The sequence below is a fragment of the Pieris brassicae genome, chromosome 8 (assembly GCF_905147105.1).
Source record: "Pieris brassicae chromosome 8, ilPieBrab1.1, whole genome shotgun sequence".
Classification (NCBI taxonomy): Eukaryota; Metazoa; Arthropoda; class Insecta; order Lepidoptera; family Pieridae; genus Pieris; species Pieris brassicae.
Genome location: NC_059672.1, coordinates 10,079,963 through 10,105,941, shown reverse-complemented (window position 1 = coordinate 10,105,941; position 25,979 = coordinate 10,079,963). Strand labels below are relative to the sequence as shown.

General features: G+C 34.3%; 1 protein-coding gene across 4 annotated transcripts; it reads right to left on the bottom strand.

The window, feature by feature from the left end:
• Positions 1-321: 321 nt before the first annotated feature.
• LOC123713008 (CREB-regulated transcription coactivator 3) lies at positions 322-25,900 on the bottom strand. 4 transcript variants are annotated; one of them, XM_045666463.1, is made up of 12 exons: positions 25,707-25,900; positions 25,170-25,334; positions 24,308-24,486; positions 18,465-18,619; positions 16,275-16,374; positions 15,461-15,635; positions 15,085-15,234; positions 12,562-12,663; positions 11,334-11,429; positions 7,179-7,274; positions 5,650-5,815; positions 322-4,309 (listed from the first exon to the last, which is right to left on the bottom strand). In XM_045666463.1, the coding sequence occupies exons 1-12, from the start codon at positions 25,818-25,820 to the stop codon at positions 4,143-4,145; spliced, it is 1,665 nt and encodes a 554-aa protein (XP_045522419.1). In that variant the 5' UTR covers positions 25,821-25,900; the 3' UTR covers positions 322-4,142. The 4 variants fall into 4 exon arrangements, with proteins under 4 accessions (XP_045522419.1, XP_045522420.1, XP_045522421.1 ...); XM_045666464.1 differs by lacking the exon at positions 15,085-15,234 and adding an exon at positions 14,311-14,358; XM_045666465.1 differs by lacking the exon at positions 25,170-25,334 and adding an exon at positions 14,311-14,358.
• Between the last annotated feature and the right edge of the window lie 79 nt (positions 25,901-25,979).

Below are 25,979 nucleotides of genomic sequence, written 5' to 3'. Positions count from 1 at the left end.
ACCTACGTAGTAATAATAAAAATTATTTTAATACACTTAATTATTTATGATTAACATTTTATTTATTATAATAATTGTCAGTCTTGCACGGGCCATCAAAGTCGTATCTAAGGGACAAGACCTCCCATCCTTTTTTGGACTTAATATAAAACGACATATATGAAATATATAGTTTAACGTATTGCGGAGTAATTTTCTCTTTCTCTATCATTTATTTTCAATAAATATATATAATCAAAAACAGTTCAGCGCATTTTATCTCTGAACAATATGTAAAATTTGTATCTTAAATATGGGGAAAAAATAATCAAAATGCAGATATACTTACAACAAAATTTATTTTTTAAATGAGACCGTTTCATCTCTATCACACTTAATATGTACATTTGGTTTTAATAAAACAAACCACTGAAACATTTTACTGCAAAATTCCTCAATAAGTTTGTGCATATTTGAGAAAAAATATTTATGTCTTAAATTTAATGTCATATAAAATATACCTAGCCCAGGACCAGCGCATGCTTTTGCAGTTTTATTTTTAAAAAAAAAACGCTCAAAATTGACACATTGTGTTTACGCTGATATGGAAAGAGACAAGACTAGTACTTCAGCAAACGCGTGGCAATGGTACTAATATCGTTTTAATTAAAGTATTAAAAACTTAAGAAATTGGCAATGTATACAAAACTCGCATCGCTTATTTATTATTGATCCATTTCTTAACCAATCACAAATGAATTCGAACCGTTACCATGGCAACAAAACTGCAAAAGCATTAGACCCCATCCACAATTTGGTGTTTGCGTTAAAGCACATCACTTACATACTTATTTCGAAAGGTGAAAACGAGAAACGATGTGAAGAAAAATGTTATCCACGCGCAGATCGTAGTAATGTATGGCGTAAAAAAGTTAGTCTTGTTGATGTCACAACCTTGTAATAAAAGGTAGAGAAACCATTATTACCAACGATACTCTCTAAACGAGTGTTTGCCAACCTTTTTTGTGCCCCCCCCCCCCCCCATGTAACATACATAATTTTTATTAATAAAAAAGGTTTGAGGAAGGAATTACAAATTGTAAACGAAACACTGCAAGTAAATTTTCAAAACAAAAACTGAAATTCAAATTACAAATAATTTTTAATAAATTTTCGAAGGGGGGCTCCCTTAGGGATCAAATTGCCCCCCTGTAGGCGTGAGCCTCACATTGGAAAACACTGCTCTAATCTGTAAGGTTCAGAGCGACTTATCTATATGACACCCGGACTAATATAACGGATGAAAGAGAGGCTCCTCTGAATCTAAGTGATACCGGAGCGCTGTCAGTGTGTAACTGGCCTTTGAAGCATTAGAAACGCCATAAACATCAATTGTGACATACGTGTCATATTAGTCTCAATATGGACTCTCAAATCACAATCTCCAGCGCTGTCAAGTATGACACAGTCCAAATGGAAAAATGATTTGACAGCTCTTGAACGTAGATTAGGGATTGAGCAACGTTCTAGAATTATGTCAAATTCCAATACGTTTTTAATATATGGAAATCACACTTGGCGCAAAGTCGAGCTTCTGAATAACCTTTTGAGACTGCTCTGATCATATATTGAAGTCGTTAATATAAATGGTTTCCCTCTCTCAATACTTTTGAATCTAAGTCCGATACAAACGCCGTGGAAGACATTACTCCAACAAATTCATATATATATATATATATATAATCTTAAATAATTCTTGATTTAACATAACATTTCATATATCTTTCGTAGTAGTGGTATGTAATAAAGCCGACCAGGCATAATTGTGCTTTTCCTTTATCACATTAAAACAAGCATCTGTCATACAGTTTTATCACCTTTGAGGAAATTCAAATTTTTAATATGTCAACACTGTAAAATTAATTGAACTAAGTTTATAAATTTTGAATAATTAACCATCTTTGGATATTCGTTAAATATATAATAAATTTTACACATCACCAATGCCGGGCTTGTTCAACGACGTATTGTAAGATAAATATGGTTTTACGTACGCGTACGTGGTCGTGGGTACGTACGTATACGCGTACGTAAATACGTACTCGTAAAGTAAACAAACCAGGCAAAGTAACAAGATATTAAACAGAAAATCAACATCGGTAGGATAACGGGCAAATATTATGTCAAATTGAAACTCTTAAGTCGTAATGACTAGACTCTTAACGTAGAATGAGCATTGAAACAATACATACATCTATTTTGGGACACTGTAAGCACAAATGTATATTAAAATGACAACCAGTGTATGGAAATTGTTAGGTACAGCCGTACTCAGAGTCTAATAACGCCTTTGACAAGTTTATTACTGATTAATGGTTATGGTTAACGGACACAGTTCATTAAATGAATAATTATTGATTTGCGTTTAGGGTGCGTTCACGTATCACGTAACTAATAGGGGGGGGGGGGGGGCGGGAGGTTCTCCTTATGTAAAACGTTATGATGCGGGGCGGGGATTGAATTACGCGTTATTGTTAATATTATTTCACTTTCCAGTACTTTACACCACATAATGGTTTAAAAAGTCACTGGAGTTGATCACGAAGCGTTTTACTATTGGAAACAGAAACGTTGCGGCGCGTTGCATTGGGGGGTTCCAAGAATCTCCAAAAATTGCGTCACATAATACTTGAACGCTCCCTTAGATGTTTCAATCAACAACTCTGAGTGCGACCGTAAATCTAAATCTTTTAATAAGACGCCCGGGTTTTATATTGACATTACCAAGTAGTACATTCTACTGTTTAGCAAAATCTAGTGATTTTATTCCCGGACATCATAGATATATAACATTTCATTTATGTGAGTGATTAATGGCTGTGGGCAAACTCTATATAGAGGTTATCTCATCAGCAAAAAATGTAGACTTAAGATGTCTTAAATTCAACATTATTGTAAAGGATTTCTGATACCAAGACCAATAATTATTTGAAATTAATGTTTTCTTTGAAAAGGTGTATCTGAATATTTGTAAAATCATAGTGACGGCAAAACGTGACGTCAAAATTATATATAGTATGTCACCGTAAAATTGTGATGTTGCTTATTTAGTTTTTCGATTACAGACAGAAAGACGGGATTTGACGGATTATCTAAGGAAAAAGTTCAATTTTTGACACTGTCGTGACAGATTATAATGGAATTTAAAAATTTGACGGTGACAAACGAAAATCACATGCACAATGTCCCACATTCCTGAAATTCCGTCAGTAGTCTATGTACTATATATTTGTAAATTGGCCAAACACCGATTCGTAAAATTGACCACAAAGTTCTCACACACAGATATGTTTGCGACAAAAGCTTATCTCAATATTTACATGAAAATATACAAGACAATAATCAGGAAGCATGCATCTCTTGCGAATTGGGAAAAATACTCGTTTGAGCAACGGCTTAACGATGAAAGATATAAAAAGTACAAATGACAGCTTAAATGCAATTTCGTAGAACATCTTCAATATTTACACGAAATGATATTCGAGCACACGTCTATCGAAGTACCTAACCCATTAAAATACTTGCACCCTAAAATGAAATGTACGCGTACACGTACCAACATCCGTGTACACGTATTGACAATACGTTCGGACCAGATTCAAAATCAAATTGCTTTAACTTCACTTTGAAATAGAAAAAAAGCTATATTTTTTATAAATTAAAATATTAATGATTAAATGATAACACAGAGTTCTAACAAATCAATAAACTTGATATCCGTATGGTCATTTCTCAGTACTGCTCTCAAATTGACTATCCGAGAACCTGTTCCGTCAGTACTAACGATAGGGGAATGTGTGATGAGTACCGGCAATCATATATCATCATTCCACAATCCGTGTCTTAAGCCCGGGTTACTCGTAATTGCTACGAGCCGTTTCCGACGGCAGCAATTATGAATTAAACCAGGGCAGGCAATCCTAACACATATTGAAACTATACAAATTGTCATGAAAAAAAAAAACAATAATTCCCATCGTAATTGCACTTGATTCAAAATGTTAAATGCATCGAACGATGTAAATGCTAAGAATGAAGAATCGTCAGCCACAATTTTCCAAATCTATTAAAAACCATTTCGACGACACCAAAATAGCGATTACTTATAACATGCGGTCGATCCGGTCCATTCTGAACTCGTGTTCAACGGAAGAGTCAGGTAGTAACGCACTGGGTTCCTCCAGCAGGGTCAGGTCGTCCAGGTCTAGGCCAGCCCGGAGCTGGGCTTCCTCGCCGCCGAATATGCTCGCGTCTAGTTCACCCGAGTAATCTAAAAATTATTTATTTATAAAAAAACATATATTATCATTAAAGTAACTAAGCCAATACGATAATATGCAAAAAAAAATTAATGTTGAAAGAACTACTTGATATGTAAATAAAATATAATTTTGTACTTTCTCACTACAAAATTATATTTTATTTACATGAGAAACTTCACATTATGTATATACGAGCGAGATACACGTCCCAATTTTAGTCCACTAGATTCATTCTGACATACTTGACCTCTTCAAATAATTTGCGCGCGGCTTCGGCAAGATAAGCAAACTCGCTCGACGAGTGTTGCGTGTGGTTGTGTCTTTGATTTTTTTTAATGATAAGCTTCTATGTAGAGAGTTATTTAATTTTTTTTTAACTAAGATAAAACAATAAATTAGATTAAATACATAAGAAACACAATATCGCGATTACTGAACTCATTCTTCAAACAACATTGGCCTTTGCCGTGGCACATATCAAGGAATCCGTGTTCTTGAAAACCACTTGGATTGCTCACCCTCCTCAAGACTTGTACCCCACCAACACCAAGACAAATAATTTTGGGTTCAAGGATGACGACATACATTCTGTAATACAGGAAGCTTAATTCCTACAGCAACTACAGTATAATAATTATAAAGTGAAATACGCGTGTCTAAAGGTGTTTTACCCAGTTGCCATGCAAATCTACGGAAAATTATCGCAAATTTTTATATCGAATGGACTATTTGACAGTAGTAAAAATAAAGTTATGTTATCTGTATATCACTATAATGAAGTGTCAAAAGTTCCATAATTAAACAAATTGTTTTTATACGACGTGACACAAAAAAGTCACAGATTAGTCGAATCGACGATGACATAACATTCTCGTAAATAATTCCTTCGCCAATCAAACCCTAATACTAGGGAGTTTATTTTCGTCACAGACTGATTATGATCGAAACATATGTGTAATTTTCGACTGATAATTAACACGTAAATCGTTTGTTTATTTGTTTACGACTTGATACGTCAAACGTGCGACGCCATCTTGTCTAGAGAAGCGTTTTGGCGGGATCTTGAAATTGTAGATACTACTCGAATTTTAAAAACTTTAGAGAATTAAGAATGAAAAAAAATTCTAGGTTCTATAGTCACTCAAAACCTGTTAAACTAGCCCATTGTGGAGGCTATGTTTGCGACCTGTGTCGCAGTCTTATATCGCCTAAAATCGACAAAGAACGCCATATTTCAATGGATATTATTTGTCTCAATAAAACCATTTATAATTACTATCTCCTTTACTCACCATCTAAATAATTATTTTAACTACACGCAAAGATAAAATGCAAATAAATAACTCACCCGTGAGTATGATGTCGGGGATTGAGGCGGGCGTGGCAGGTGTGGCGGGGGTGGCGGGCGAGGGTGAGGCGAGGGGGAAGCCCCCGGCCACGGGGTCCCGCGCCCGGCCCTCGCCCGACGACGGGTACGTGTGCGTCTGCGTGTGGATTCCCGGGGACGTCGACGACTGCGATAATTGTAGTAAAAATATATCACCAAAAATATGTTGGTAAAGCCTGACCAATGCAATAAAAAAAACCTCGCCATATTGAAAACTATTGGAACAATGTTTTTTTAAATGGCAACGATCTGTCAACTGTCAAAGTGTGGTGTGTTGTCTATTCGAGTGCATTGTCAAATTCATGGATATTATGAGTTATAACAGCATTCAAATGTCAAATCTATAAAATACCAGTTAAATAAGTTATTAAGTATTTGCCGGAAAGCCAAAATTTTATTTTTATTTATTTTTTCAGAGGAATGGACTCTGAATAATGTATCATTCAAATTTGAATGTGTTTAATACTTAGTGTTGTGAATAATCATAGTTAATTTAGCGACCCCATAGAAGGCTTTTTCCCTTTATTGGTTAGGCTTTAGAACAAAGAACGTATTCACTCACACACTCTCGCGTACATATCCTCACACACACTCAAAACAGCAGAATTAAATATTACTTAAATGTATTTAATAATTTTCATTGATGAAATAAAAATGAATGTTCGGGTTCTTGGCTTCTAATATATTGTATTTGTTTTGGACAAGTGCAGTGAATGAAAACATTCAAAAAAATATATACTACAAAACATAAGTTGAGTTGTTATTCAAATTTGAGTCTACAAATAAAAAAATAGACTCAGAAATCACGCCTCTGTAAGTCAAAATTTCAGCTGTTAATGTCGTTTTTTTTAGAATTTCCCTTGATATTCGAGTTATAGGGATTCCACTGGATATAGATTTTATGTTAGCCGTAGGAATACGAAATAAATAAATTAGCTGGCCTCAAATGTGGACTGAAGATAACATCCTCCTTTTTTCCACTTTTTCAGTCAGTCCACGTTATATATTGAATAAATAATGGAAATCCGATTTTAAAGCTCCAAAAAAAAAGTGAACAAAGTTACTAATACAACCCCCCCCCCCCCCCTCTCATTACGTAATACTTGAACGCTCTCTTATATGTTCAGTAATTAATATATAAGGCAGAGGGCAGCGTAGAAAACCGGCCAGATCGGTCTTAGGCAGTGGGCAGGAGGCTCATAATGTCAAGTGTTACCGTCTCCCATAGACACTCACAATGCCAGAGGGCTCGCAATAGCGTTGCCGGCCTTTTAAGAATTGGTACGTACTTTTCTTGAAGGATCCTAAGTCGAATTGGCTTGGACATACTTCAGTAGGCAGCTGGTTCCAGTAGTTCACGACAAAAACTGCTTAAGAAAAACGCTCAGTTGTGAAACGACGGACATCGAGTTCATACGAGTGGAATTTTGTATTCTGCCTCGACGTCCTCTGATGAAAAAAAAAGAAGAGAATCTATCTTCTATACTCACCCTTGAATATGTGTGTTGCGTATTCGTTGTCTGAGGTGAGTGAGGTGAGCTGTGATTAATATACGTCGTGTTGTAACTCGACGTCGGGGGATCCAGCTGGAAAACATAAAATACTCTAAAACAGACACTAAATATAACACACATAACGCCTGTAAAACAATAACAAAAATCCCTTCGATACGTTCACTGACCGTACTATAAACTAATGTTTAATAAATAAATTATTATTTTATTTAGGACAAGGCTTTGGTTATTTGTGACTTAACTTTCCTGTCAGGTTGAAATTGTATTCGCCGACACAGAGCAACACAGTTACCACAGACCATTATTAGTTTCAGTTTAAAAGTCAGCGAACATAACGTTGACCGACGTGTGAACAAGATAACAGTTAACCAGCAATGTTCAAACGACGGTCATAGGGACCAAGAGACAAAGCTGTGATATTCATAATGCATGCTTGTGAAAATGACAATTGTCTATAAACACAATCTATAACTTAAACTATTAAACTTTCAAATCATTTAACAAAGGCAAATAATTCTAAATACAATTAACATTTAGTAGAAGCTTGAAATAAATCAGCTTTTTGCTACACATGCTTAAATTAAAATATGTCAAAACCTATAAAAAACTGGGCTATAGATAAGGGTCTTTGTACAAAAACATTTTTTATCTATGGCCCCGCTTGTTGGAAGAATTCATTCCTTTATCTACGTAAGAATTTGTGTTCTATAGAGGAAATAGTGAAACGTACGTGTCTTTATGTACGCTTAAAGGGATCGTGAACGAATAGGTCGTTTTAGTAGAAATTACATTAAGTTACAATTTTATATATTTTCGTCATTGTCAAGCTATGACAAATAAGTGCTTTTACTTTGAAATATATAACAACTCTTATTACACTGTTTTACCAGTACTCATTTCTCTAGCTAAAAATGTGTTTTAGCGGCAAAAAGAGAAGATTAAGGAGAAAGATTTTTGCGAGTACTGTGTATGTATTCTATTATCTGTGTCGTAGATGCCGTGACGCAAGATACAGAGTCACATTCTCGAACTCGAATTGTTAATCCACAGATTAATAAGATTCATAAGGGAAAGTTATTTCTTATCTCGTTTCGACATTAAACAAGAAAATTCGTTCAAGATCCGTTATATATATAGAAAAAAATATAATATAAATGTAATATGTGTGTGTGTGTCGTACGTTTTCCGCGACTTGAACGTGCGCGGTCCAGCCCGACTCCACGAGACTCTGCACCAACTGCGCCCAGTCCTTGGCCAACGTCACACCAATGTTATACATTTACTTTGCCACATATAACTACTACGTTACTATTTGTTTAAATCGGATCAATACGGCATTTCATTACACTCAAAATATCACATACAATCAAAAAGATATCACAGTTAATTTATATCAAATTATCATAATTTAATGTATATATTATAGAGAGGATATAGAGAGAGAATTCCTTAAGATTTTAGGAATCTACATACGAAATTTTAGCCCTAAAAGTATTTGTATCATTGTTCATATGCTATATACTTTTTTTCATGACAATTTAAGTCTTTGAATTCTTATGAATTAACATTTCATAGTAATTGAATCACGATATATATAAATCTCAAAAAGAAGAAGACTGTATTATACTAACAAAGTATGAATATCCTTTATTTTCACCTACCACAACCATCTTTAAAATAGTTACACAAATCAAGAAAAACACTTTTTGAACGGATCGAACGAACGAACGAAAACGGTCACGGTGACCACGCACACTGAAAAGTACGCGAAACGTCGGAAAAAAATTAAAATTTAGAATTATGTAAATAGCTATAAGTTTTAATAATAATACATAGCTTTAATCCGATCAAAAGGTGTTTTTCTTAATGTGTAAAAGCTATTTTAACAAAAGACAATACTAGTTACACAAATCTATAAAATTGTGAGACCTCCCGAAACTACCGTCAAGAAAAAAAAATACAGCACGAAGTACCCGCAAATTCCTACTACACAAGACAATCTGTGTTCACTTGGTTTAGGCTCGTGTAACACTGTTCCAGAATTTATAATAATTATCATCTTAGAGTCGCAAACAAATAATAACGTAGTTCAACAGTTTATCACAGGGCAAGTAAAACTCATGTTTTAGTTACCCAAAAATTCGTTTAATGTGCTTACATTGTGCGATTCTATTTAGTGTTTCGATCTCGGCTGTGAGAAAATCACTTTTATTTATTTCTATCAATTATAAGCATCGTTAAATTAGCTAAATTACTCACAACTCCTTGCTATTCCATTGAAGCATTGAAATTTTAAATAAAATATTACGATAAATTTGATGTACGATTTAACGTATTTTAAATGTATGTACATCATAATTATCATAGACAATATTTAATAAATAAATACAAATAGTATCGCAATATAATGAGGAAATTCTGCCAGCGTTAAAGGTACACTCCCATAGGGACGAAACTTTTAAAATTTTTTTTAATATTCTTTTTAATAATTTGTATTATTACTACAGATTAAGAAATTTGTTAATAGTGTTATAAAATAACCTTCACAGAATAATTTCTGTATCGGCTTGGAAAATAATTACCGTCACATTTTCTCGTTACCCGCCATCTTTTCCTTGTCCCTACCACGGTTGATTCGAAGAGATTCGAAGCCATTAAGCCAGTAACAAAAATATATAATAACGATAACAGTGACAGTAATAATTCTATTACAATTAATGAAGTTCTGTAATAATCTTAGTATTATAAGGTAAAATGAAATAATTGTATTATTTGTATTCATGTCTTTGATAATAAAAGCCTTTTGTTAATCTATATCTAATTTAACTTTATTTAACCAATTTCTGTAAAGTTGCATATAGTAGATATATATATATATATAGAAGTTTCAATTCTTACGTGTGTACACTAGTACACGCACACATTTTATTTTTATATTTCTGTTCTTATTGAGTTATTCTGAGCTAATTTTGACTTTAAAAACGGAATTTTTAAATAATTATTACATGACGTAATTTTTGTGTCTCACTAAAATCAATGAAATTATACACACACCACTATTTTAATTACAAAAAATAAGCATTTTTGATACATTTATTTTGTTATTAGACCTTTAGTACTTTTTAAATTCCCATTATTAAGAACCTTTCACTTCACGTCTAAAAATGCTAGTGTGATATTTTACTTGCTGGCACAATATTTTTAAAATCAGTACTTAATTATTAAAAACAATTAAATTAAGATTTATTGTATGTAATTCAGTTTACACTAGTTTTTTTTATAGAAATGGACACTAAATGCCAGCTGGCGAGTGCGGCAGCCTTTTAAGAATTCGTACGCTCTTTTATTGAATGGCTGTAATATAAAAATATAGTCCACTTTATATATTGGTTTGTTTATACGAATGGTAACCATGGAAACAGACGGTACTATGTATTAGTCCACGTCCAATACGGCCGAATCACAAAACCATATTTAAGATTAGTATCAAATCCATGGGTAACATTCAGAAACGATATTCAGCGCTAAGTCGGGCTCCCTTACGTCAAAAATGTATTGGATTTTGACATAGACGAGTCATAGTTAGCGCTAAATATTTTTTCTCAATACCCTTTAGCCTTGATTATTATCGTGTTGTTTTTTTAGTGAAATAAAGTCACACACACGTGCGCATACGCATCCGAGATAGAATTCACTATGGTATAAAAGTAAATAAATTCCCATTCCCCGTTAACTAATTACTTATACACATTATAATAAAGTAGTCCAATTTAACTAGATTTCAATTAAGTAGTGATTTTTAACAGAAAATACATCAAGGTTTCCAAAATGTTCCTTTATTGTTCCAAATATGACCACGGAGCGCTGCTAAAGTTAAATTTAACTTTAGTCTACCAATACGTATCCGTTAAAAGAGCGATTATAGTATTATTATTACATTAATACAAATTAAACCACCTTTAAAAACCTATCAAATAAACATATTTCACACGAATCTCAAAAACTACTAAACCGATTCTGATGAATTGGGACTGTTGATACACTGACTATATGGAAGCCCAAATATATCACTAAAACTTAAATTCCAATACTGAACTTCCTTTTTGGAGTCGGTTAAACAAAATATCTCACCATCGTGATCTGCTCGAAGGGTTGTAATAGCACTTGGTGGAGGTTGCTGTAGTCTGTCTGCGGTGACTCCACCGGACTACCGGGACTGTGGACCATCTGAAAAAACCACAAAATATTATTACTGATTCAACTAATTTTAGTTTTCATGTAAAAACGTTCAGTATTTTAGGTCACAGAGTGATTGAAGAAGTCTCCGAGGTGATCTCAGCTACCTCGTAATCTTTGTTCTATGATGGGTAACAAACCTTGCTCGCTTTGTACTGTCCAAGAGATCGGCAGTGACGAGATATGTAATGCAGTAGTATCTTTGGTGGACAGCTGAATGAGGGAGGAAGAACTTTTGGATAAATCCTAGAATTAGAAGACGGGGAGTAAATAGGAGAAGATATGCCCATCTCCTATATAGTGTATACTGCACCGGAGGCTTTTGAACTAGGAACTACTCGAGGTGGTTTCAGGTCTCTAAATAGGAGAGATGCTGGCGTGGATCGAGGCCCACATTCCCTGCCAACTTTCTGGGGCATTGCAAATGCATTTACACCTCAGATATAAAAACATGTATTTTTGTACTTCTTGCCCATCTTATGTAATTGAACACATTTTTTTCTCTTCTCACAGTGGTTGCCTGGAACAGGTCGCTCGAAAGTGATAAGGCCGCCAGTTGCCCTCTTTTTGATTTAAATATGTTTTTCTTTATATAATGTAATGTAACGAAGTGTAAATAAATAAATAAAATAAAAGTCACAGAGAGATATTTGTTTAACGATTCTTAAATTATATATAAATAATTACAACGATTAGCAATCTCTTCCAGGCCACCTTTGAAAAAACTTGCCTTCGCAATTTACCCGACTGCAACTAGTGTCTACGACTGCTACGAGTGTATAAACAGTAAAACAAGATATGCTATCAAATAATTAACTAAATCAGAAAGAACTCTAAACGTTAATTATTAGCTTGACTGTCCACTCAACGGGCTGTTAGACTGAAGTCGCGCACTATATAAAATGTTAGATACATCTTTTCGAAATAAAAATATAGAAATAATAAATCACGAATTTTGATCAAACTCTATATAAAATTATATATCATATATAATATATATATATATATATAACTCTATATAAAATTATATATCATATATATATATGTTAAATAGTTTTTGTAAGAATATTTAGAAGGCAAATATGAAGGAATATGCTACAAATGTATGACTTGTTAAACTAACCGTTGGCGAAGGGATATTCGAAGTCGAAGAATATTGTGAAGGCGGACTGCAGTGTGGCTGATAGCTCGATGCGAGCCAGCTGTGATCCAAAGGGGACATGTTCTGAAATATATTCATTTATATATTATCAATCAATTTTATATCTATAAATTTGCGTTTTTTTAGTGACACCCATATAGTAAGATATTTAAAGTCATAGAAATAAAAAAAAATGGTTGTCTGTAAAGTCGGTTTACGGACGATAATTGACAACGTCATAACAAAACATTGATGAAATAATTGCATAAATTTATGAATAAAATTGAATCAGAGGAGTGAATCCTTGGACGCTTAGGCCAATAAAACGTAAGAGATGCGACGGAAGCGTACAATAAGCGTAACGGGACAATTAGTCATACTTTTACGCAAGCGTTCATCAATTAATTTATTAGACGTTGTCACGTCAATAAGATAATATTTATAAATAAAATGCGGTTAAGGCCTTAAGGTTCAAGTTTAACTCCAATCCCAAATGATCCATCAAAACTGTTTAAATTAATCGCTTAATTCAACTGCAATAAATTTGTGCTACGAGACGTTTGCTAGTTATACAGTATCTGCTTCTTGTCCCCCTTTTTCCATATTAGGATATTATACGTCAGACTTAGGGTGAGATTCAGTAACGACGCTATGACTCCTATACAGGACCGGATTTAGAGAAGGGCAACTGGGGCTACAGCACCGTGGCCTCCACAGAAGAGAACCCCCAAAAGAGACTTTGGAAAATAAATATTTTAAATTCCGACTAGTAAACTCTATATTAACAGAAAAATCTACTCGGTTTCATAACAAACTACTGAAAAAATTTGTTAAGTTTATTTGGGAAATAATATGGCGCCCTTCTGTTGTCCCGAGACGTACAAAAGTCAGACTTAGAGCTAAGTCTCGTTACTGATTCAAACCCTTGGTTCTTACGGTTACTAGATCAAAACTGTTTCACCTAACCCTAATCGTTGTTAATTATAAAATGTTATTTAAGTAAAAAAAAAAAAACAAATTTAAACGCATGCTTTAAGTAGAGTACAATATTAAATTGGTAAAATTTCAGCAAAAACATGTTTAATATATATTAAAAATTATGTTAATAAACCCTCAAATTCGGTGGCATTACATTTAAGCGTTAAATTGCCAATGCGTTTAAAAGGACCAAATAAAACCATCTTTTACGAGCACGTGCCCGGACGTGTACGTACGTGCCATCATGCAATAATACAAAAACATGTGTAATGAATTTTTTATTGTTAGAGAGAAATAATCGCCGTAACTCTTTAGTCAATTTTAATATTTTAAAAGGGGCTTATTTGTATGTTTGTAACGAATAATTGCGAAACCGGCTGGACCTGCTGCAGCTGAAAGTGAGCAATTGTCGGGACGGCGACATACAGTTCTTACATGTAATATTTTTGTTTTTATCTAGACTTTTTAAAATGTGTAGTCTTGATTAAATAGTAACTGGTATGTATTTAGACAAGCTATATAAATACATATAATATGGACGATTATTTCTTTCGAAAACTAGCCTTACCAACGAACTTAGGAATTAGTGTGAATTCCAGAGAGTAAATTTTCTATATATAGATTTCTATATATGTCTGTTAGAAAAAACACCTGGAAAGTCGATAATATCTGAAGATTTTCAAAGTAGTTTATACATGCATATGTTAATCAAAAGCCAAAGCATTAATCAAAGGGTTTCAAAAGAAAACGAACCTTACTATGATGAAGATAATTATTTGTGTTTGGTACAGATAAGTGATTCTGAAATAAACAAAACAATATGACACGAAAGCAAAACGATACAACAAAATCCCTTTCATAAAAAATAAATCAAACTCAAAGATTCCATCTCTTTTACACCACAGCGTATACGAATCGCCAGAAAGAGACGAAAGATCACTTAGATTAAATGCAATTACTGATTTAGTTTTTTATGAAAGTTAAACTACAAAATGCGATCTACAAGATTTCTAGAACAGACCAGTAACTGTATTTTTTACCATTTTACATACTAAACCTGATAAATTTAATTCGATATTTAACTGAACCAATTTTGATGTTTTTTCCCAATTACCCAGATTAAGGCAATTAGTTCCTTGATAACGGCATAAAGGATCGCTTTTGCATCTACTGTCTACACATAAGACAATACGGGACATTACATTGTACCGATGCGCCTACACATATCTTCATAGCCAAACAAGCCCTGATACCTAGTGTATCCCTATGGCTACTACAAGTTCTATAAACCATAGACTAAATAACACAAAACTATGAAAGGCGTTACATATATTATTATAACAAGGTTTTACCATATCATTTTTTTGTACAACTATCTATAGGTCTACAACCTACAGGTTTCTGAATATTAAAATATAACTATCGCTTTAAACACTGAGCTAATTTTATTTAAGAAATTACAGTCTTAAATCTCTAAAACTGTTTCGAGGCGTACGTATACGTGTGCGTATTAAAGCGTATACGTACTTGCGTGTCGTATAACGAGTGGTCCGGTGGGTGCATATTAGAGAGGGGCACTGTGGCCCCCACGGGGGAGCCCGAGGCGGGCGAGAGGCCCCCCGTGGCGGGAGATATACTGCCCCCGCCAGGGGACACCGCTCCAGGGGAACTGGGGCTCTGGAATCGTAGAAATCAGAATAATGGAAACGCAGACGTGCTCCCACTTTTCAGGAATCCAATTTTAAGTGTTTTGTTTCTGATTAATTACAAAATAGCGTTGCGCCATACTCAATTAACAATACACATAGGCCCAAATAACACTTGAACAAAGAAATATTAATCACAATTACGGATAGTGATGTGTATTTCTATACAGAAATGTACATTATTATAAAGTACTAACCGCACTGTGGTGGTAGTCAGGCGAGGTGCGCAACGGAAGGTAGTGCGGCGGCGGGAAGTGCACGGAGGTGAGGTCGGGCAGCGAGCCTCCCGGCACCTGCAGCTCGCCGCACCCCAGGCCCCCGCCCCCGACACCTCCGCCTCCGCCCCCATCGTCCCCGCCGCTCTCGTACACGCTGATTCACATTACATTCAACGTATGAGTATATGTTCCCATTGCAAAATTACAAAAAAAAAACATTTGGTACTATTTTTTTTTGACACTTGGACCATGGACACTTTCAATGCCGGAGGGCTTGCGAGTGCGTTGCCGGCCTTTTAAGAATTTGTACGCTCTTTTCTTGAAGGACCCTAAGTCGAATTGTTCGGAAATACTTCAGTGAGCAGCTGGTTCCTCATAGCGGTGGTGCGCGGCAAAAACATTGGACGACGAGGTGATACGGGTGTACATGACTGAGAAGTGTCTTATTTGACACATATGTACTCCCAAATGTTTGCCCTCACTCAAATTTAAAGCAATCAAGGAAAGGATATATACATCTCGCTACTAGCAGACTATAAATCAAATATGAATGCGTTCAAGTATTACGTAACGCAATTTATTAAGGATCCCCCCCCCCATTATTGTAACGCGTGTCGTGAGGTTTTTCTGTAGTATCCCGCTAGTATTATAGTATATATTATCAGCAAGTAATCAGCCTTATTGCTAAACTAGTACTTGTACTTATCTCCCTTTCCATCACAGCGTAAACACAATACGATAGAAAGGGACAAAATACATTTGCAGGACTATATATAGTGGGAAATATTCTCACTTGTTATTATTTGGTATCCGTGGGATTTCACACGACGACCTCGGACGATTCGAGGGACTCATGCCGAACGTTGCTAGAACATCTAAATGGATATTTGCAGCTGGAAAAGAAAAAAATATATATTTAAATCGCTAAAATTTTACTTTAAGCGCTGAATTTGATTAATTTTTATAGTTCTATACTGTAACGTCTCATGAGAGAAGTAGAAATAACCAAACTTTAGTTTTAATTCACACAAATATTAAAAGATATAACCGCTGAATTGGTTGAATTTTGATAGTAATGTAGTGTAACGTGATAAGAAAAGAAGCTAAGAAAGCTAAAAATTTTAATTCACAGAAATCTTGTATACCAGTGAAAATAAAGCTAGTTCTGCACCGTAACAGATAAGGTTGGCTCAGAGATATCTATAAAAATTCAGTATAAAAAAACATGTGTGTGTACTTATTTATGTAAACGCGTTAGAAGTTATACTTCTTTGACGTAACAAGATAAAAATCTTTTCAATAAATTTATCTTTTGCCTTATTCTACGTTTGTAGAAAAAACGACACTAACAATAGAAAAAAGGTATTTAATGCATAGAACATTTTATTATAACGCATTATCTAGTTAAATAAATTTTATTTAAACATCACAAAAAATATTACATAATCAAAAAAATTTACTGTTTTTTAAATGTTGACTATGCTAGTTCAGGGTGTCGGTTTTTTTGGGACGGTGTGCGAGCGCTTTTATAACGCATTATCTTGTTAAATACATTTTATTGAAACATCACAAAAAAATATTATAGAATCAAAGAAAGTGACTGTTTTTTAAATGTTGACTATGATAACTTCAGAGTGTCGGTTTTTCGTGACGGTGTTCTAACACCGCGCTCTAGCGCATCGTAAGAAATTACTCTAATATTTTTTCCCTAACCCGCCAAAATACTTCAAAAAGTAAGTATCGTTTCGCCGGGCCTCCATTTCGGCACATATTGAAGCATTGAATGTTGTATGTAAATACAACGACAGTAAGTAAGACAGTACCAACGATTATGAATTATTACAATGAAATGGTCAATAATTATTTCATAGAACATTTGCAACTTTTTCTAAGTTAAAAAGATAACAAGTGACTGTGTGTTATATGAAAACATACTCTAAGCCTTTCATATAAGATATTATTTAAATCAACGTAAATTAACCAAAGAATTTTCCTGTGTATACATAAATGCTATTTGTATCATAAATTTAGTAGTCATTAGTTAGTATTTTATTTACAACCACGAGTTTCTATTGTTTTTCTAACGCGCTTTCATTTCAAGAATACATCATCAAGAACAAAGGTAGCAGATGTCATAATAAAAATAATAAATTTAAGTGGAAATGGTCGGGGCAAATGGCAAGAGGAAGAGAAACGACCAACAAAAAAGTATCAAATATTAAAATCATTTGAACTAGTGAATTAGTGTTAGTGTACTTTAATATTAAGTGCTAAACAGTGAATAAAAAAAAATTGAACACAATAACTGTCTTCCATTTAATAGAGACTATAAGTAGCGTTATTGGACACTTACATATGATAACAATCCTTTTTAGTAAATTAGGTTAGACTTAAATTACTTATTAGTCTTAAGTTAGGCTAGATCGTAATGTTCCATGATGTCGTCGTAAAGACACATGTATATAATAAAAAATAATAAATAAAGATTAAAAAACAAATGTGTCGGTACCACTCTTGATCTGGCCCTCAGATTAGGTATCTATCTGACCCACTCCGTCGATCTTTGGACCAGTTAGATTGTTTCATTTAAAATTCTTGGAATTTTAAAAGCGCCACGCAACGCAAAAAAAAATTTAAAATAAGACCACTCAAAGGAATTATCGCAGGTAATCGCAAATACGGGCAGTGTTGGCCTAGCGTCTTCATCCCTGAGGTCGTAGGTTCGACCCCCGGCTGTGCACCAATGGACTTTCTTTCTATGTGCGCATTTAACATTCGCTCGAACGGTAAAGGAAAACATCGCGAGGAAACCTTGCTTAACTTAGACCCAAGGAGGCTGATCACCTGGCCTTTTAGATTGACAAATAATCGTGAAACAGATACAGAAATCTGAGGCGCAGACCTAAAAATGTTGCGCCACAGATTAATCGGAAAGACTCCCGCTGAAACGTCAAAATCGTACTGAACATCTTTTCTAACTTACCTCGTCTATGATTCTGATGAGGCATATGCGGGTGCGCATGGGAATGCAAGGGGTGGTGGGGTGAGAGTGGTGGCGCGGTGGATTGCTGCTCACCACACGACTGGTGCAGTGCCGAGTCACTGTTCGTCCTGCGCCAGTTGCTGTCTGGAGGTGGACTGGAAATGTATAATAGTACCTTAGAGAAGGGTTTCGTTAATCAGGTTCACACACGTTAAGACTTCGTGTAATTGCCATCAAAGAAATTTATAACTTTTGTTCCCCAAAACTTCCTCTCATCTTTAAAAATGAATTCAAATTTTCAGGTCCCTATAACCATATGTTACGCGCCACCAATAGATTCTTATTGGAAATTCCATCTCACAGCTCATCCCAAGTCAATTCGTTTAGGATCTCCGCCATTAAATTGTGGAATAGACTGCCTAAGTCCATACGATTGACTTCCTACCTAACATCTTTTAAAACTCTTCTACATAAACATTTCTTAATCTTCCTATCCTGGTCAATCGTGACTTTTGTATTTTCTTTCCTATTGTATTGCATCGCAACTCATGAATACGTTTAAGCTTTTTAGTTTTAAGTTCGTTGTCTGACGGATCGTTTAATTCCCTGAAATATTGTTGAGTAAAACGATGGCTCACACATCATGCCTGTGAACAGATGCCGCTTCCGGAAACTGGACTGCGTTCCGACTGGTTTCCGTTCAGTTTTGTAATTTAATACAAATAAAGAGCGACATTTTGTATGGTGATTTGATACTTTAAAAGTGTACCCAGAGTTTTTTACGCCGAGTTTTTCTCTCGGCCTACACCCTCTGTCTTCTTTGCCGATGAGTAGGGATATAGCTACCGATACAAATATAATTACGAGGAATAAGTGATACCTGTATAAGATATATTCCGTAATAAACATATTTTAATTGATTTTATTTTAATATTTTTTGTATTATGTTAGATTAAGGTTCTAATTTTTTTTAATAAGATTTGGTTATGCATCATATTTTTATTTAGTTTAGTTTTTTCCCTAAAGATTGTTGCCTTGGAAGAGATCGCTTGTTAGCGATAAGGCCGGCCGTTACATCCCTTATAATTTGTATGTATTATCTTCTTTATATTTAATAAAGTGTGAATAAACAAATAAATAGTAGGTAAGATTTTACTAACACAGTCTTGGATACTTTTCTGAATAATGACTACCGGCTCGGCAAATTTCTATGAGTTAAATATAAAAAAAATTATGTCCCATTTCCTCTAAATATGTTGACTACACCAAAACCAACCTAGTACCTACATATTCAATCTAGTACCAATAAACAACAGATATCCTTTAATACACGAGAATTTTCTATAAATATTTCGGCCAAAAATAGAAATGTAATATAATTAATATTACAATAAATCATTACGAACATTTGCGCAGTATTATATATATAATCTTACGTGATGTTAAATGATTGGTTTTCCTTGTGTAACAGTCAAAACTTTCACATCTTGACGAATAAATAATCTGTGTAAATACTAGATAAAAGCAGATTACGTGATGTCTTACGAGTCACCATTTAAAGATTCAAAATAAAACTCCAACAACATAATTTTACGCACATATAGTTTAGTGGGTTTTTGTTTATATTATATTACATACACGACCAGATGTCCCGTTTTTAACGGGATCTCCTTTTTTCCAATTACGAATCCCGGTGTCCCCGAACTGTGGGACGCAAAATTGACCCGTTTTGAGAAACCGCGCGAAAAGTTGAGCAGCAGAACGTAAAAAAACGTGCCAACTTAACATTTTGTTGTTTGACCTAAATTAAACCACTGTCCCGTTGCTTTTGGACAAGCAGTTTTTAGTTCCTATTTTTTTCACAAGAGGGCCATATTATTTCTACGAAATGTTGTACTTTCTCGGTCTCAGTATAAATTGTTTTCACTGCATTAATTACAATATTCACGTACATTCTAACTGACTTTAATAATTTAGCTTACGTATTGAACTAAAGGAGTCTGCTTTTAAAGTCTCGTTATCACGCACCTGCTAACTGCTAACGCGCAAAAAATAAATACATCTATTTTATCGGACGATAAAAGGTTTCAATAGCTTCAAAGCATGACAAACTAAAACTGTAAAACCATTCGTAATTTTGTTGTAATGTTAATTATATCATAATATTATTACATAATAATTACGTAGACGAATTAATCAAATTGTTATTTAATACATATATATGTACGAATAACACACCAAGGAAGGAAACTTAGGTTCTTTTTAATTCAGAATTGATAATTATGTGAACAATACAATCAAGTTATGACGTAAATATGGGCTTGCTACGCGGTTTCGTTCTCTATTTATATTGTTAAGGAGTACAAAGTCCGTTGGTCCAAAACTTTGACTAGAAGATTAAACCAATTCCAAGTACTGCTTGACCAATGCCAATGCAAATTGTTTCCTGTACATATCTGTCGCAGTGCAAACAATATATTTATTAATTATGAATGAGGAATTGAGGAAACTCAAATGAATGACAATGGAAATTCTACCAAGCCACGAGCTCCGCTTCTAAGCAACCCGTTCGTTTACAAATGCGTTCAGCGCAAAGAATATAATATGGAAAATATTTGATCTTTACGAAAAAGTAATTAAAGTAGAGAAGATCAGACAAATGGAAGAATTTGGATGAGGGCTTCACTCCGTCGTAGCTGTACATGAAATATAATAAAATAAAGCTCCTACGATAAAGGCAGACATCGGTCAGGCACATATGGCTGATCACCATCTATAAAATAAAAATAATAGAAGAAACGGATGCTAACTGAGGCCTAGACCCATTTATTTATAATAGGGGCCCCCCGATAACACGAGCTTGCGGGACGCAAAAAACGGCAGTCATCGCAGCCCATAAACCCCTTTTTAGTGGGTGCGTTGCCAGCCTGTGAGTCGTAAGTCTAGGAAACGGATCGTGGAAGTCTTCCAGCCATCAAGGTGATGTTGATGTAGCGCCACTAGTTTATTATTTACACAAACAAAATGCATGGATCGTGGACTTTCAGTTTCCGAGTAATTAGTGGACATACGTACACTTTAAAATCTAGCACACGTGTTTGGAAGACGAAGTAGACCATCTTACTTAAATATAATAGGATTGAAGCTTTTCTGTCCTTTTATTAAGGTGAAATATGTTTGCGATACCAAGAGCCAGAGCCAGTCTATTGCACAGGTCCCCGTTAACTAAGCCGTTGCGCTCACTGCATGCTGTCTCCGATACTACCGAGATCTTTATATGTCCGCAGAGGGACTTCGATATTATTTTTCAAATGTATTTAATATTATATATTTTCACATGAAACGATACATGAATATGCTATCGGCCAAGTGATCTACAGGAATAAAATATTTCAGGGGAATACTAATGGCTTGGGCACCTTGAGCGCATGGGCCAAGATCGGGCGGTAAAGGAACCTGACCAGTAGGCCTAGGTACCGCTGCATCAAAGCAGAGGAGGACCTGCTGCAGCTAAAAGCAATTGGTGGGCACAGGACACGGAACGCGGGAATATTCTCATTACGGCGGCCAATACACTTTTAGGGTTCCAGAGCCAGCGGAGTGACTGAGTATATTTTTAATGTCGACATTTTTTATAGAACAGGGAACAAACGTCCAGGAGGCTCATCTGATATCAAAGTGATATTGCCGCTCACAAAAACACAATGCCAGATGGCCCGCGAGTGCGTTGCCGGCCTTTGAAAAATTAGTACGTTTTTTTTTTGAATGACCTTAAGTCGAATCGGTTCGGAAATACTTCAGCTGGATCGCGGCTAAAACTGCCTTAAAAACGCTCAGTTGCGGAACGACGTAGGTCGTGGTGATACGGGTGGAATTTCGTATTCGTTCCGCATAAGAAATGTCAAAGTGGCCTACGACAGGTTATGCGTATACATTTTGCATATCTGTCTAGTTGTACCGGTTTAGACGAAATATTTACAAAAGACTTTGTTTTTCAATTATGAATTAATTTTTTCTCATATATTTCGATTGTCGTAGCAAAATGTGTTTCTCGTTTAAATATAAACAAAATATATTGTAATTGTGTGGAAAGCCGACGTGAAAACTAAACTCGACAGCCTTTACGCATGGGGTCAGTTTCCGCACCAGCTCGCAACCAGTATTAATGTATTATTTTATTAATTAGTAAATTTTCTTGTATTGTCTGTTAGTTTTTTTATGAAAGTATACTTTATTTGTATAGGTATAGTTAAGATTCCGTATTTTAATGCTGTCAACAACTTCAAATGAACTTTTTACGTCCAATTTATTATGGGCAGTTTTTAATAACATTTTAGCAATATCCTAGGACAGTACAAATCTGTGGTGCCAGGCAATAAACATATGTAGATGCTACGTTTGTGACTCAGCTAGTTGGCGAATGGCAAAAAATATTATTTTGGTTTAGAAACCTTGTCCAAAAACATTTCTGTAAGACATACATTGCTATACTGTCATTATGCACATATAAATTTAATTCATCATAAATAAATCTAAAAATACTATCTTTTAACATAATTTTAAATACTTGAAATATTTACTATAAATATGATATAAATTTTAACAATAAATATTGGTCTCGAATTATAGGCCATCCTTGGCATTCAGCTGCCTTTTACTTTCAACATGGCAAAAATAATATCATTAAATAGGAAATACAGTCGAGGTAAAACCAATTTAGTTCATGTTTAACATGATCTTACAAATAAATCAGGGAAAATGGTACAATTAATATATACAGTGTCAACTGTATATAACGACGGACGATATATGTAGGGACTGTGCATTTTATTGCGTTATACAGTTATCGTTAAATGGGAAGAAGAATAACGTATAGATAATGTTTGACTCTTATTTTTTAGCCATGGTCAACAACAGTCTACACATTTAAGCGATCCCAATTTGTAAACAAAAGAACGAATTTCTTACAAAGTTCGTATGCATGCCGACAGTCGAGTTTAAGGAACGTACACAGCTGCGCAGTTTTAAACTCATTATCAACTTAAAAAGTACTTTATTACTCAATTGTTATCGTTATTGAGAATGGGTATAATACTATGTAGAATGTATCATTGTATGAAAGACAAGCTAAACCAACTAAAGCCAATTGAATTCGAGGCTTTAGGGACTTTAGTTCGTCGTTAAATCGAATGACGTTTTATGGAGTTTACACTATATGTTTTTTGTATTGTATAAATACATATACATGTTTGTTGGGTAGTTTGATATAAAATGTTTTTTTTTCTATTATACATATTATGAAACCTTATTGTATATAATATTTTAGAAATTAACTGATTGCGTCCCGTCACATCATTAAATACCTTAAAACACATCAATTATTATAATATTAAATTATTGCATATTAAAATATCTACAATTAAACTTAATGGTATTGAGATGTCCTTAGGAATTTTTACTATGCCATAAATATTTCAGAATAAAACATCAGCAGAAGCTATGGGCAACAGCTAATTATTATTTAAAAGTATCTTTAACATTATTATTCTGTATTGGGATTGGATAAGATTTAACTTGAAGTTTCAAGGCTAAAACTCATGTTAGTTTAGTTAGGAAAAGAAAATTTCTAACACTTGGTTCCTGGAAGGAGTGGCAGTCAAAAAATTTATAGTTAATGCAATGGTCAGTTTGTTTAAATTAGTACATATCAATTAAATTATCAAGAAGCAAAATAATCATACATTTGGTGGTAGTGAATATATATCTTTAAACTTCAAAAATAAAATACAATCCTTCTTTTATACTGAATTTGCCATATTATGTTTGATAGTTAATAATCTTACCTCAGATAAACATTGCTACCATATGGACTAGTGTCATGCTTGCGGTCTGCAGGTCGCCTCATTGGTCCAACAGATGATGAGGCTCGTCCTCTTTGACCCGGGGATCGAGGTGAGGGTGACATACCCCCACTCCTGCCCCCGGACATTGTGTATTGTGATACTAATGGTGTTTCCTCTGGCTGTTGACAAAAATAATTGATTTATCAATTAACTTTAGTTATTAGAAAACAGTTATTCATTAAATTAATAATTTTAAAAAGAAGATTATTTTTCATTAGAAAACTTTTCATGTTCATTTATATATTAAATAGATATTGTAAATATAAATATTTTACACTAAATAATAACATTCTCTACCCATGCACTATCATACATAACAACTATTCCCATTCAAGTCCTTTCAAATATGTTCTGTAAATGAAATAATTTAGTTTTTTAATAATACATCAGAGTACTTCATTTTAAAAAGACCTTATGCCTATAGCAATAAGGTCCAACAAATACATGGTTTGTTTATCATAACACATGGTAATCCATATTGACTTGAACACATGTTATAAAACAAATTTCATGTTCAGCCAATACCCATTCAAGGACTGTCTTTGAAGTGATAATAAATAAATCTTTATATTTATATATATATATAATCTTTACTGATGTAAAACCATAACGCTATTAGCAACCTACTGAATTATCTACATACAAAACATGTATCATAGCCATTCAAAATAAGTTGATTTGCATAATCTACGAAATAAGTTTTAAAATTACAAAAAAGAGAAAAAATAAACATTGTTCAAACATGGGATAAAAAAACGGACAATCTAACAATACTACATGTCTCAGCTTCTAAAAGAGAAACCTTAACAATCTCTGGTTCAGAGGTGGGCAGTTGTGGAGCGGCAACATTAGGCAGTGAACCGCTTCTGAACGAACCCACATTTTGTTGGTTTTGAACAGTCTCCGAATCTTTATCACTCAGTTCTATTGTAGCATTTATTCTTGCTCTTCTATTATTTGTATTCACCTGTAATCATTTAGCTTCAAGATACCATTGTCTTTTGAAATGGCTAGGATTGATATTTTAGAATGGTACCAAAACTAAACTATGTGAGAAACATGTAATGTTCAATAATAAATATTTAATGATATGAATGAAACAAGTATCAGATAACATTTATTTCTAGTGTTAGAGTAGACACGGTAAGCTAAAGCACATCTTATTAGTGTGTGTACACACAACAAGAATATCCTATTCCCTAGCTTCTGATGTATTATCACTTCGAGACGATGTTAAGTCGCAAAAAGCATTATAGTGTAGCAATTATTGTTTACGTCGGCTAGCGCTTTTGACGGCCAGGAAGCGATTGCCTGAGTAAATAGGCGATTCGCGACATACCTTATTGGTTGCGTCGGAAACTTCACGCATAATTTTTTCAAAGGCAGCCGTCTCCTCAGCTTGCTTTTGATTATGGAGGGCAATTTTTTCACTAAATTTCCTAGGATTCGCCATGATTATCAACAAACATTTATTATTCTCTTTTTACATCACAAATTTCTGCGTTCCTGCTTCCTAAAACCAAAACGCGCTTACTTGTCAAACTATATGTGTCAGACGACAGACAGCAATTTAAGCAGTATACTGTTAATTAAATACTGTGGTTTGTCACAG

Coding starts and splice junctions, on each gene's coding strand:
- LOC123713008 (XM_045666463.1), bottom strand. CDS start 25,820: ATGGCGAATCCTAGGAAATTTAGTGAAAAAATTGCCCTCCATAATCAA. Junction 25,335..25,706: donor TTTCCGACGCAACCAATAAG/GTATGTCGCGAA, acceptor AAATGATTACAG/GTGAATACAAATAATAGAAG. Junction 7,275..11,333: donor CCTTCGAGCAGATCACGATG/GTGAGATATTTT, acceptor TATGTTTTCCAG/CTGGATCCCCCGACGTCGAG.